This window comes from Chiloscyllium plagiosum, unplaced genomic scaffold, assembly GCF_037043375.1.
Source record: "Chiloscyllium plagiosum isolate Xiang-an unplaced genomic scaffold, Cpla_swu_hap1 HiC_scaffold_31, whole genome shotgun sequence".
Lineage (NCBI taxonomy): Eukaryota > Metazoa > Chordata > Chondrichthyes > Orectolobiformes > Hemiscylliidae > Chiloscyllium > Chiloscyllium plagiosum.
The window spans coordinates 57,571,010-57,585,444 of NW_028270169.1; the positions used below are offsets into that span (position 1 = coordinate 57,571,010).

Here is a 14,435-nt window from a genome sequence, read left to right on the forward strand (position 1 = left end):
AAGTTTGTCCAGCAGGCTAAGATAAAAGATAGGGAGGAGGGACTTGGGGGAGGGGTGTTGGAAATGTGATAGGTGGAAAGAGGTCAAGGTGAGGGTGATAGGTCAGACTGGGGTGGGGCGGAGAGGTCAGGAAGAAGATTGTAGGTTAGGAAGGCGGTGCTGAATTCGATGGATTTGACTGAGACAAGGTGGGGGAAGGGGAAAATGAGGAAACTGGTGAAATCAGAGTTCATCCCTTGTGGTTGGAGGGTTCCTAGGCAGAAGATGAGGTGCTCTTTCTCCAACCGTCGTGTTGTTGTGGTCTGGCGATGGAGGAGTCCAAAGACCTGCATATCCTTGGTGGAGTTGGAGGGGGAGTTGAAGTGTTGAGCCACAGGGTGGTTGGGTTGGTTGGTCCGGGTGTCCTCTGAAACGCTCCGCAAGTAGGCGGCCTGTCTCCCCAATATAGAGGAGGCCACATCGGGTGCAGAGGATGCAATAGATGATGTGTATGGAGGTGCAGGTGAATCTGTGGCGGATATGGAAGTTTCCTTTGGGGCCTTGGAGGGAGGTGAGGGGGGAGGTGTGGGCACAAGTCTTGTATCTCCTGCGGTTGCAGGGGAAGGTGCCGGGAGTGGAGGTTGGGTTGGTGGGGGGGTGTGGATCTGACGAGGGAGTCACGGAGGGAGTGGTCTTTACGGAATGCTGATAGGGGAGGGGAGGGGAGGGAAATATATCCTTGGTGGTTTTACCCTATCCATGCCCCTCATGATTTTGTAAACCTCTATAAGGTCACCCCTCAGCCTCCGATGCTCCAGGGAAAACAGACCCAGCATGTTCAGCCTCTCCCTGTAGCTCAGCTCCTCCAACCCTGGCAACATCCTTGTAAATCTTTTCTGAACCCTTTCAAGTTTCACAACATCATTCCGATAGAAAGGAGACCAGAATTGCACCCAATATTTCAAAAGTGGCCTAACCAATGTCCTGTACAGCCGCAACATGACCTCCCAACTCCTGTACTCAATACTCTGACCAATAGAAGAAAACATACTAAACTCCTCCTTCACTATCCTATCTACCTGAAACTCCACTTTCAAGGAGCTATGAACCTGCACTCCAAGGTCTCTTTATTCAGCCATACAGAACCTCATCACCTCAGGAGATCTCCCACCCACAGCTTCCAACCTCATAGTCCGGGAACCTCGCACTGCCCGGTTCTACCTCCTTCCCAAGATCCACAAGCCTGACCATCCTGGCCGACCCATTGTCTCAGCATGCTCCTGCCCCACTGAACTCATCTCTACCTACCTCGACACTGTCCTATCCCTCCTAGTCCAGGAACTCCCCACATATGTTCAAGACACCACCCACGCCCTCCACCTCCTTCAAGACTTCCGTTTCCCCGGCTCCCAACCCCTCATCTTCACCATGGATATCCAATCCCTCTACACCTCCATCTGCCATGACCAGGGCCTCCAAGCCCTCCATTTTCTCCTCTCCCAACGCCCCAACAGTACCCTTCCACCGACACACTCATTCATTTGGCTGAACTGGTCCTCACCCTTAACAATTTCTCCTTCGAATCCTCCCACTTCCTCCAGACCAAAGGGGTAGCCATGGGCACACATATGGGCCCCAGCTATGCCTGTCTCTTTGTTGGCTACATAGAACAGTTGATCTTCCGTAATTACACCGGCACCACTCCCCACCTCTTCCTCCGCTACATTGATGACTACATTGGTGCCACCTCGTGCTCCCGCGAGGAGGTTGAGCAATTCATCAACTTCACCAACACATTCCACCCTGACCTTAAATTTACCTGGACCATCTCTTGACACCTACCTCCCCTTCCTGGACCTCCATCTCCATTAATGACGACCGACTTGACACTGACATTTTTTACAAACCCACCGACTCCCACAGCTACCTGGATTACACCTCTTCCCACCCTACCTCCTGCAAAAATGCAATCCCGTATTCCCAATTCCTCCACCTTCGCCGTAACTGCTCCCAGGAGGACCAGTTCCACCACAGAGTACACCAGATGTCCTCCTTCTTCAGAGACCGCAATTTCCCTTCCCACGTGGTTAAAGATGCTCTCTAATGCATCTCATCCACATCCCGCACTTCCGCCCTCAGACCCCACCCCTCCAACCTAACAAGGACAGAATGCCCCTGGTGCTCACCTTCCACACTACCAACCTTCGCATAAACCAAATCATCTGTCGACATTTCCGCCACCTCCAAAAAGACACCACCACCAGGGATATATTTCCCTCCCCACCCCTTTCCGCCTTCCACAAAGACCGTTCCCTCCGTGACTACCTGGTCAGGTCCACGCCCCCCTACAACCCACCCTCCCATCCTGTCACCTTCCCCTGCAAAACCTGCGCCCACACCTCCTCCCTCACCTCTATTCAAGGCCCTAAAGGAGCCTTCCACATCCAAAGTTTTACCTGCACATCCACTAATATCATTTATTGCATCCGTTGCTCCAGATGTGGTCTCCACTACATTGGGGAGACTGGGCGCCTCCTAGCAGAGCTCTTTAGGGAACATCTCCGGGACACCCGCACCAATCAACCACACCGCCCTGTGGCCTAACATTTCAACTCCCCCTCCCGCTCTGCTGAGGACATGGAGGTCCTGGGCCTCCTTCACCGTCGCTCCCTTCCGCCTCGGAACACTTCAACCCCAGGGCATCAATGTAGACTTCAACAGTTTCCTCATTTCCCCTTCCTCCACCTCACCCTAGTTCCAAACTTCCAGCTCAGCACTGTCCACCATGACTTGTCCTGCCTATCTTTTTTTCCACCTATCCACTCCACCCTCCTCCCTGACCTATCACCTTCACCCCCTCTCCCACTCACCTATTGTACTCTATGCTACTTTCTCCCCACCCTCCTCTAGCTTCTCTCTCCACGCTTCAGGCTCTCTGCCTTTATTCCTGATGAAGGGCTTTTACCCAAAACGTCGATTTTGCTGCTCCTCGGATGCTGCCTGAACTGCTGTGCTCTTCCAGCACCACTAATCCATAATCTGGTTTCCAGCATCTGCAGTCATTGTTTTTACTTAAAAATATGAGTTCATGGAATCTTTCTAGTGTGGCTAGGGTCATGGGTTCAAGACCAGTGCTGCAGAGAGTGGTTTTTAGGGGCTATGAGATACGGCAGTAGTGTTCATGTTCCACCTGCTCCACAGGTGCAAGATCATGGGTGGCATGGTGGGTCAGTGGTCAGCACTGCTGCCAGGTACCAGAGTTCAATTTCAGCCTCAGGCAACTCTCTGTATGGATTTTTCACATTGTCCCTGTGTCTGCATGGGTTTCCTCCTGGTGCTCCAGTTTCCTCCCACAGACCAAAGACCTGCAGGTTAGGTGAACTGACCATGCTAAATTGCCCGCAGTGTTCAGGGATGTGTGGGTTAGGTGCATCAGTCAAGGGTACATGTAGAGTAATAGGTTGGGGAATGGGTCTGGGTGGGTTACTCTTTGGAAGGTCAGTGTGGACCTCTTGGGCCAAATGGCCTGTTTCCACACTGTCGGGATTATACAATAACATATTGGAACAGGATGATGAAACAAAAACGTCTGTAAAACAGACACTTGTGTCAGATCAAATATTCTCATGACCACTTTTGCTCTGGTAATCAAAGGAAAAATACCTGGAAACAAATACATATTTTGGTCTTTCCAGACCAGAGTAAAAACTTTGTGCAAAAGCAATTGGGAGAGTGCTATACTGAGTGAGGCACAGCCGGAGAGAGAGGGAGAGCGAGAGAGCGAGTGTGAGAGTGTATATGTGTATCTGGGAATTTGGGGCACAGTGGGAATTCTGACTAGAAGGGAAGAGATGCTTTTGATTTTTTTTGGTTTTAGTTTACAAGATCTTTTTTGTGGTATACAGTTTGTAAGGATTATAATCTATTGTTACGATAACCAGGGAATAAGGACCCTGAGAGTAAATGATGGTATTTGATATTAAGCATCTTCGAAAAGGTTTAATTTAAACAGGTAAGTCACAGCAGGAGAGATTGGATGAGTTGGACCGAAGGGTCTGTTTCCGTGCTGTACAACTCTATGACTCTAAAACCATTATATGCCCTTTCTGCTTAATTTGGGGATCTGAGGACATTTCAAGTGCCCGGGGACAATATGCATAGAGGAAGTGTCTGCAGCTGCAGTTTCCTGAAGCCCAAGTGTCAGAGCTATAGCAGCAGTTGGGAACTCTATGGAGCATCTAAGCATAAAGTATCATGAATAGCATGTGCAGAGAGGTCAAACTGGTTATGACTCCAATAGGCAGGTAAGGAATGGGTAAACACCAGACACCGCAAAAGGGCTTGGGAAGCAGTGCAGAAGTCTCCTGTCACTATTCCTCTGCAAAAGAGATATACTGTTTGGAAACTGTCAAGAAGGATGGCCTCTCAGGAGGAAGTTGCACCATAGTTGGCTCTATTCTTCCTGAGGAGTACAGCCAAGACTATGGGAATACAATAGTTATCAGGGATTCAATTGTAAGGGGGAAAGACAGGCAATTTTGTGGATGGAAACAAGATTCCTAGATGATATGTTGGCTGGTGCTAGGGTCAAGGAGGACTCAGAGTAGCTACAGGACCTTCTGAAGGGAAGGGTCAACAGCCAGTGGCCGCGGCACACAATGTTTCCCTTGGTGACTTGAACCAAAACACAACTTAAAGGTTGTAAAAACAAAATATAAGGAGTGAGGAAGAAGAAAGAAAAAAGATCTCAAAAGTAGTGATCTCAGGATTACTAACAGTACAGCACGCTAGCAACTGTAGAAATAAGAGGATATCTTACATGAATATGTGACTGAAAAGATGGTACAGGGGGTAGGGTTTCAGATTCTTGGGGCATCGAGACTCTATCTGGGGAAGGTGGGACCAGGCGGACAGGAGACAAGCTCCAGGGACTGATGTCCTAGAGGGAGCATTTGCTAGGGTGATTGGGGGTACTTTTAATTAAAATGGCAGGGAAATAGAAAAATTTGCATGGAATCAATGACAAGAATGAAAGACAGAAAGGGAAATAAAAAAGGTGATGGTAGAGAAATCAAAGGCCAGGGTCACATTGAAAAATAATCAGAACGGGACAAGTAAGGATAAAAAAAAAGACTTAAGGGCTTGTGTCTTCACGTGTGGAACATTCATAACGAAGTGAGCAAATTACTTGCACAAACAGATGAAAACAGGTATGATATAATTGGGATTAGAGCTGAAAATGTGTTGCTGGAAAAGTGCAAGTCAGGCAGCATCCAAGGAGCAGGAGAATCGACATTTCGGGCATAAGCCCTTCTTCAGGAAACGTCGATTCTCCTGTTCCTTGGATGCTGCCTAACCTGCTGCGCTTTTCCAGCAACACATTTTCAGCTCCGATCTCCAGCATCCGCAGTCCTCACTTTCTCCTCTATAATTGGGATTACAATGACGAAGCTGTAGGGCGATTAGGGATGGGAACTAAACATCCAAGGGTTTTAAGCACTTAGAAAAGTCAGACACTCAATCATCAGTAAAGTGATGGAAGGTGCCCTCAACAGTGCTATCAAGCATTATCTGCCCAGCAATAACATGCTCAGTGACACTCAGTTTAGATTCCACTAAGGTCACTCAGCTCCTGACCTCATTACAGCCTTGGTTCAAACACGGACAAAAAAGCTGAATTCCAGAGATGAGGTGGGAGCTATGGCCCTTGACATTAAGGTCCATTTGACTAAGTGAGACATCAAGGAGTTTACCAAAACTGGATTCAACGGATATCTGAAGGCAAACTCTCTGGTGGTTGGAGTCATACCTGGCACAGAGAAGATGGTTGTGGTTGCTGGAGGTCAGTCATCTCAGCTCCAGGACATCTTTGCAGGAGTTCCATAGCGTAATATCCTAGGTCCAACCATCTTCAGCTGCTTCAATGACCCTCCCTCCATTATAAGGTCAGAAATGATTGCTCAATGTTCAGCAACATTCACAACTCCTCAGATACTGAAACAGTCCACGTTAAATGCAACAAGATCTGGACAATACCCAGACTTGGGCTAACAAGTGGCAAGTAATACAGGCCAAACAAATGCCAGGCAATGACACCTCCAGTAAGAGACAATCTAACCACCAGTCTTTGACATTCAATGGTATTAATGAATTCCTGAATCATCATCAAACTTCCAGCATTGAGTCCCCCATCATCATCATCCTTGGGGTTACCAGTGACCAGAAACTCAACTGGACTTGCCACATAAACACGCAGTACAAGAGAAGGTCAGAGGCTAGGAATCCTCAACAAGCAACTCACCTCCTGACTCTCTAAAGCCAGTCCACCACCTACAAAGGCGCAAGTCAAGACTGATGGAATACTCCACACTTGCCTGGATGGATGCAGCTCGACACCATCCAGGACAAAGCAGCCCACTTGATTGATGCCAGATTCACAAGCATCCATTCCCTGCAAATCTATTGTAATTCTTTGAGGATGTCTTAGTAGAGTTGAGGAGAGGGAGCCAGTGGATGTGATTTATTCGGACACCCTTATTTTCGCTTGACAAGATTTTTAAAAGTTCAAAAAAATCACATGACACCAGGTTATAGTCCAACAGGTTTATTTGAAAACACTAGCTTTGGCAGCGCTGTTCCTTGCAGCACTCTGAAAGCTAATGTTTTCAAATAAACCCATTGGACTATAAACTGGAGCCATGTGATTTTTGACCTTGTCTAGCCCAGTCTAACACCGGCACCTACACATCAAGATTTTTGAAGTGGAAGCTCCACTCAGCTCATTTCATAAAGCAGAACACATGTGGGATCTTTACAACAAGAGGCAGAACTCCATGGAACTATATTTGCACAACTATTGGGCTAGGAGAAAATTTCTGTAGATCTGAAAATATAATCCTACAGAACAAGCAAGTCCCAAATGTCAGAACTACTTTGGAAACAATGAACAATTGAGCTGACATTGACATCAAAGCAAAACTGGCTGCACATATCCACATGGAAACTGCTCATTATATCGTGCTGACAGGAAACTTTACCATAAAGAGATAATTCACATTTTACCAGACTGACTCATATTGGGTTCAGTAAAAAAAAAAGTCCAGGTATTACATTACAAAATTTGGTACAAGCTATCGTAACCTCAATTGAACAGGTTTGATCATTTGCATATTTTACCTGCACTATTCTATTTCCTCACTCATTCGTTCTTACTCTTGCTATCATATCCATATGACTGCCAGCTCCTCTTACCTATCATTGAGAATAGAATCTTGGGCCTCAGGGGGTGCGATTGCCAGCTGAAAGGGAGTGTTGAAGTAATGCTGTTGCTCATCTGATCGGTGTATGATCTTCCCATCACGCACTATGAGGAAGCCAGAGTCTCCCAAGTTAGCTGTGTACAAACAGCGTTTCTGTCTGTCCAGAATTACAAGACAAGCAGTACTGCTACCTGTGAACAAATTAACAGTGGCATCATGAGTTTGACAAAAACAACACAATGCAGCCTCAGCCAGGTGGTGCTTCACATCAAATCCAACTAATAAAGGAAAATACATTCTTTCAGTAAAACTGAACTTATATTAAAAAAAACCTGTCAGCTAGAAATTAAATCAGAAAAAAATAAATGCTGGAAGCATATGATCATGTCATAAACTACAGCCCACTAGGCCATGGACGACTATCAAAACTTGAATATAAGACATACAAGATGATCAGAGGATTAGATAGGGTAGACAGTGAAAGTCTTTTTCCTAGGATGATGACATCAGCTTGTACGAGGGGGCATAACTACAAATTGAGGGGCGATAGATTTAAGACAAATGTCAGAGGTAGGTTCTTTACACAGAATGGTAAGGGCGTGGAATGCCCTAACTGCTAATGTAGTCAACTCAGCCACATTAGGGAGATTTAAACGATCATTAGGTAAGCACATGGATGATTTTGGGATCGTGCAGGGGGACGAGCTGAGAATAGTTCAGAGGTCGGCGCAACATTGAGGGCCAACGGGCCTGTTCTGCACTGTATTGTTCTATGTTCTATAACTTCTGGGCTCAACATTAGACTACCCCCAAAAACCAGGTGTGCTTTTGGTGAGAGAGAGCAAGTTTAACAAGGTAGCTTACCCTTTCTAGCTCATGCCCAACCTGATTCCCCATAAAGCATAGTGGATAGAGATCAAGAGCCAATATAATATTCTTAATTAAATAATTAACAGGCAATTTAACTCATTAAGTCTGTCAATTGACCCAGATTGACACTGCTCACATCATAACATATTTAGCGTAACAGACCTTTGGTAAGAGGAAGCTGTTTTCAAATTATATAATTTAGTGAAAAAAGGGCAAAGAAAGGGCTGCTTCATCAGGGGACAGCTAGTCATTTGGGGACAGCTTCTTTTATCCTCCCTCATACCTCTTCGTATGGCCTCCAAATCTATTCCCCACCCCAAACTCTCCGATTTCCTTGGTCTGAACACCATGGTTGCCTTCACTGCAGGGTCTGCCTGGACTGTCCCCATCAAGGCAGTGGTCCACCCTCAGTTTGTGTAGTTCACGGGCAGCACAATTATTGCTGCAGTGCCCTTTTACTTATTAGAAGTCAGTAACTTAGTGTTTGATTTAACAACCAAGCAATACACTACTGGCATAAAATTTAATCCTCTGCATATAGAGTGGATTAAGTCATATCCAGCAAACTTGTTGATCAGAAATAACTGAAGAAAGAAATCAAGGCTGCAAACATCTTAGCACATAAAATCGATAATAAAGCCATTACAGTCACTGACCATTATGATTTTTACACATCAATCATCAGGTTAAATACACCACTTCTCTCCAGTCAATGAACACAAGCTCGTGTGTCACTTAAAATCTTGTAGATACAGCTGGAGATCACACTGTTTCAAGATATGGTATATTCTAAACTACTCCTGCCCCACAATCCTCCAAGATATGTGCTTCTCTAATTAGGGCTTCTTATGAGATCCCAAAGATAGACTCGCCACAGTGGTGGGAGAAAGTGAGGATTGCAGATGCTGGAGATCAGAGCTGGAAAAATGTGTTGCTGGAAAAGCGCAGCAGGTCAGGCAGCATCCAAGGAGCAGGAGAATCGACGTTTCGGGCATAAGCCCTTCTTCAGGACCACAGTGGTGGTCATGCCTTCAGTCGCCTAAGCCCTTAGCTCTGTAACATCCCCTTACCACCTCTTTCCTTCTAACACGCTTCTTAAAACTTACCTTTTTGACTTAACATTTGATTATCTGCCCTAAACTTGCACACGGATCCATGTCAGACACTCATTTATAATGATCCTGTGAAATACCTTGGAATGTTTAATTACATTAAAGTTGATATATCAAATAACATTGTCGCTGCCAATATGCAATGAGAAACACAGACAACAGTGAATAAAGATAAAAGATGATTATTTCTAAAGTAGGGACACCACTGTGGGAAAAGCAGCTTAAAAAGAACCAACTGTAAAAGCTACAGATCAAGGGAGCCACCACAGTAAACGTTAAAAAGGGTTTTTGATCCTACTTTGAGACATGTCTGGTACAGAAAGGCTGACTTGTCAGCTGACAACGTTACTGAATTTTAAAGGTAACTGAGAAAGGAGCCACTGAAAGCCATCAACACGAACATACATTTAATCATCGTATTACCATGGTCAGAGTCCTTCAGGTTTTATTCATTTGATTCAAATTTTTTCAGACAAATTGTGCATCTCTATTTCTCTTTCATGCATGCGTATTTTCTGTGTTCTTGTATTTATCTTGGTACACAAGATGGAGCTAAAGGCAAGAAAAATGATCAGATAGGTGAAAGAAGCCAGAATTAGAGGGGGTATATTGAAGGACTTGAAAACACCAGAGAACTTTAAAATCAAGAGAACTTGACTGAGATAAAATTGGACAGAGGGGATAAGTAAACAAGATTTGGCACTAGTTGAGATACAGGCAAAAATGTTTGAATTACCTTAATTTATAAAAGGTGGAATGTGGGAAACCTCCAAGGAAGACATGCAGTGTACTCAAATGTTCAGATTCATTTAAAAAAATATATAATATGAAAGGTGTGCATGTTTCTGTTGCAGCCAGTGGTCTGCCATCTAACAGGCAGTGTAATTTGAGCATGGATTTGAGAGTATCAACAGTTGCGCCTGTTGACAGATCTTCAGTCAGCCCTGCTTTCTGAAACTCCCTCTTCGATTGGTGATGTGGTTAAAAAGTGGCGGGGGGAAAGAAAAAACAAAATTGCACAGAATATATAGCACAGAAAGAAGCTGTTCAGCTCAAAGTCCACCCTGGTATTTGAGCTCCAGTCAAGATTCCTCCACCTTCTCTCATCTAAATTTACCCCGCTAAGTCTCTCTTAAATGCATGTCTAATTTCTCCGTAAATGCATCAATGCTAATTCACTTCAATGATTCTCTGTCAGTGTTCCATATTCTCATCACTTTCTGGACTTCTTGGTAACTATCTACAATTTAATGGCCCCAAGTTATGTTCTTCCACATTACCAAAACTTTAATAATTTAAAAGACCTCTATTAGGATATAATTCAGCACCTGACCCGCAGAAGACAGATGCAGTCTCAGTTCTTTCCTGATATACACACAAACACATATTTACAAATCTTTTGTATCTTCTCGAATGTTTTGATACCCTCTTTATAATGTGACAACAGTACTGTGCACAGTACTCCTGGTTCAACAAACAAAATGACACACCTTCTTTACTTTCAGAACTCACTAACCTGTGGTCCAACTTTTAGTGGGAGAGGTATTTGCGCTATGACCCTCTTGTTCCTTCCCCCTACTTAAACCTTCAGCTTTCAAGTAATAGATAACTTCCTTTATACATCTTAGCAAAATTCTTTAGTTTTTTTTAATTGAATTCAAATCTCACCACGTCATGCTGACATTGGAACCTACATCCAAGAAATTGGCCTGAGGATTGCCGGTACAATAACCACCACTACATTGATACCTCACCCATAATTAATATCTGCTCCCTTTGGTGTTTGATTTTTGTTTCCTCACTGATCTTCCATCTGTTTTGCTGTGGGATGTCATATTTCTTGGCAAGGCCAGAAATATATTGCCTGTCCCTAACTGCCCTGGATGACATGTACTAGTATTCGACTGGGGTGGACAAGGTCAGAAGTCACATGACACCAGATTATAATCCAGTAAATTTATTTAAAAGCACAAGCTTTTGAAGCACTACTCCTTTGTCAGATTTGAGAGATATTTATCTGTCTGTCTGTTTTTTAGTGGCTTGACAGCCAGAAATAAACTCAGTACTCAGGATGTAACCAGAGCCCTGTATGTTTCCAGAATGACCTTTGCTGAACTGCAGATACTGGAAATCAGAAAATCTGAAAGTGCTTGAAAAACTCAGCAGGTCTGACAGCATCTGCAGAGAGAAAGCAGAGTTAACATTTCAGGACCAGTGAGCATTCTTCAGAACTAATTTTCTGATTTTGTTCACTGACATTTTATTGACTTTAAATAATATGATTCATTAATATGCCAGTGTTTTCTATCAAGATAAGCTTTACTAATGTCGTTCACTATTATTTCTGCTTAAGTCTTACCACAATTTCAGACATGGGGTCAAGTGTAAAAATCCAGAAACGAATACTTGACTTGTACCATTCTACTGACTGCTTCAAGACACATCATCCTACTTTCAGACTGCATTGATTTGGTTTTGATAAGTATGATTCTTCTATTTCAAAAGATGGTTACAAATGCTGTTCCTCATGTTCTGGGCTTGTCCACTTCAGTCCGAGCAATTTCTTTTTTCAATGGCGCTGTGCCAATATTAAAAACGACCTCAGACAATTTTTACAAGTCTACGATTTCCATATCAAGTCTTCATCTTTTAAATGTAAATTTCTTCTCTCAACCCAAACCTCTTCCCCCTCCTCTGTATCTGAGTTGACACTGAATTTATTATTCTAACTTATACTTCTTGGTTCAGACTCTGCTATTCAATCTTCAATTTGACTAGTTCAAGGAAATGCACACAGGGTGCTATGTCTTTTCGTCTGTCACTTGCAGCAGTCTCACAGTGCGTAAACACAAACAGGAAAGTTCAACTTAGTAGTGAAGATTGTTGGAAAGGTTCAGCAGGTCTGGCAACCTCAGGGGAGAGAAGTCAAAGTTAATGTTTCAGGCCAAGTGACCCTTCCTCAGAACTGACAGTAGCTAAGAAAATGTCAACTTATACACAGACCTTATTCAAATCATCAACTCTTGATTTCTCTCCATAGATACTGCCAGGTCTGCTGAGCTTTTCCAGCAATTTCTGTTTTTGTTTCTGATCTACAGCATCCATAGTTCTTTATTTCTAGTGGATATTGTTTATTTGCTGTCAAAGAGTTGGAGTCCTACAGCACGGAGACAGGCCCATCAGCTCAAATCAGCCCATGTTGACTAAAATGTCCAGCCATGCTAACCCCACTTCGCTGCACTTGGCCCATATCTTTCTAAACATTTCCTATCATGTATTTGTCCAAATGCCATTTCAATGTTGTTAATGTACACACCTCAACCACTTCCTCAGGCAGCTTATTTCATATGCGTACCACACACTGTGTACAATCATTGCCCCTCAGGTTCCCTATTATTCTTTCCCCTATAACCTTAAACTGATGCCCTCCAGTCCTTGATTCGCCAACTCTGGGGAAAAAGACTGAGTGCATTCACCCTACCCATGTCTCTCATGATCTTATACACTTCTATGAGATCCTCCCAACATAACTTCCAGACTTTTTTTCTCAAGCACAGACTGATGAAAGCCAGTATACTAAAAAGGTCTTCTTCACTGCTGTCTACCTGTGACCCCACTTTCAGAGAACTGTACATCTGAACCCCAAAGGTTCCTCTGTTCCACTACACTCCTTAAGGCCCATTCACCATGAAACTCCTTGCTAAATTTGACTTTCCAAAATGCAAACCTCATACTTATGTTAAACTCCATTTGCCATTTCTCAGCCCACTTCCGCAGTTTGATCAAGATCCTGCAGCAATATTCGATAACCTCTCACTGACCACGATACCGATTTTAGTGTCACCTGCAAACTTACTAATCATGTCATGTACATTGTTATCTATATCAATGATTTTGATGAGAAAGGGGTCCATTTGATCTCAGCTGCTTCAACCTGAGCTATGCTTCCTTTTTCCTGGTCAAAGCCTCTGGTCCTTGAGGGGTTCTGTTCTCTCTCTAGTTATTCTTGTTCCTTTAATATACTCAAAGGACCTCTTTGGATTCACTCTAATCTTCTCAGCCAAGGCAATCTTATGCCATGATTTTGTCCTCCTGATTTCCTTCTTCAGTAAGTTCCTGTTTCCCCTGTATACCTCCAGGGATTCATTTGTTTCCAGCTGCCTGTATTTGAGTCTTACCGCCTTTTTTCTGGTCAAAGCCTCAATATCTTGTCATCCAGGGTTCCCTATTTCTGTCCAGCTTGCTTTTCACCTTCACAGGAACATATAGACCTTGAACTCTAGCTATCTCACTTTTAAAGGCCTCCCACTTGCCCGAGGTCCCTTTGCCTGCAAACAAACTACTCCAATGAACCCTTGCAAGCTCCTGTCTTATTCCATCAAAATTTGCCTTGCTCCACTTTAGAACTTGAACCTGTGGACCAGTTTTGTCCTTTTCCATAACTATTTTAACATTAATAGAACTATGGTCACTGGTCCCAAAGTGCTCCCCCACGGTCACCTCAGTCACCTGTCCATGCCCCTTCCAGAGTTGGACCCTCTATATACTGCTTGAGGAAACTTTCCTGAACACACTTAAGTTCCACCCAGTTAACACTGTGGCAACCCCAGCGTATGTTAGGGAATTTTATATCACCTACTATAACAACCTTATTGCACCTACATGTCTACCCAATCTCCCTGCACATTTGTATCTCTAATTTCTGTTGACTATTTGGGGGCCTATAGTACAACCGTAATAATGTCACCAACACCTTATTTCTTGGCTCCACCCACAAAGCCTCACTGGATGATTCTACAGTTATTTCATCTCTGATTACTGCGGAGATACTTGCCTTAATCAAAACTCTTAACTCCTTCTGTCTTCTTTCCTCCACCTCTGTCCATCCTAAAGCACCTGTACCCTGACACATTCAGCTGCCAGCCCTGTCCCTTCCTTAGCCATGTTTCTGTAAGGGCTATAAAATCCCAGTCCCACGTACCTAGCAATGCCGAGTTCAGCGGCCTGATCGGTCAGCCCTCGTGCTCTTGAATTTACTATTTCAGATTATTGGACCTCCTTTGAGCCTTGCACTTGCCTCCCTGCTGTTGAGGACCCCACACCCCTGCCAATCTAGTTTAAATCCTTCCTTGTGGCACGAGCAAATCTGGTTGCCAAGATATTGATCTCTTTCCAGTTCAGGTGCAACCCATCCCTCTTGAACAAGTCACCCCTG

The 14,435-nt window shown here is 44.1% G+C and overlaps 1 protein-coding gene across 1 annotated transcript in view; it reads right to left on the reverse strand.

Moving 5' to 3' along the window:
* LOC122564176 (protein phosphatase PTC7 homolog) overlaps window positions 1-14,435 on the reverse strand; it is a 107,579-nt gene that overhangs the window by 36,445 nt on the left and 56,699 nt on the right. The window contains exon 3 of the mRNA XM_043718854.2: window positions 7,231-7,429. Within this exon, the coding sequence (XP_043574789.1) occupies window positions 7,231-7,429 (199 nt within the window). The remainder of the gene's footprint in view (window positions 1-7,230; window positions 7,430-14,435) is intronic.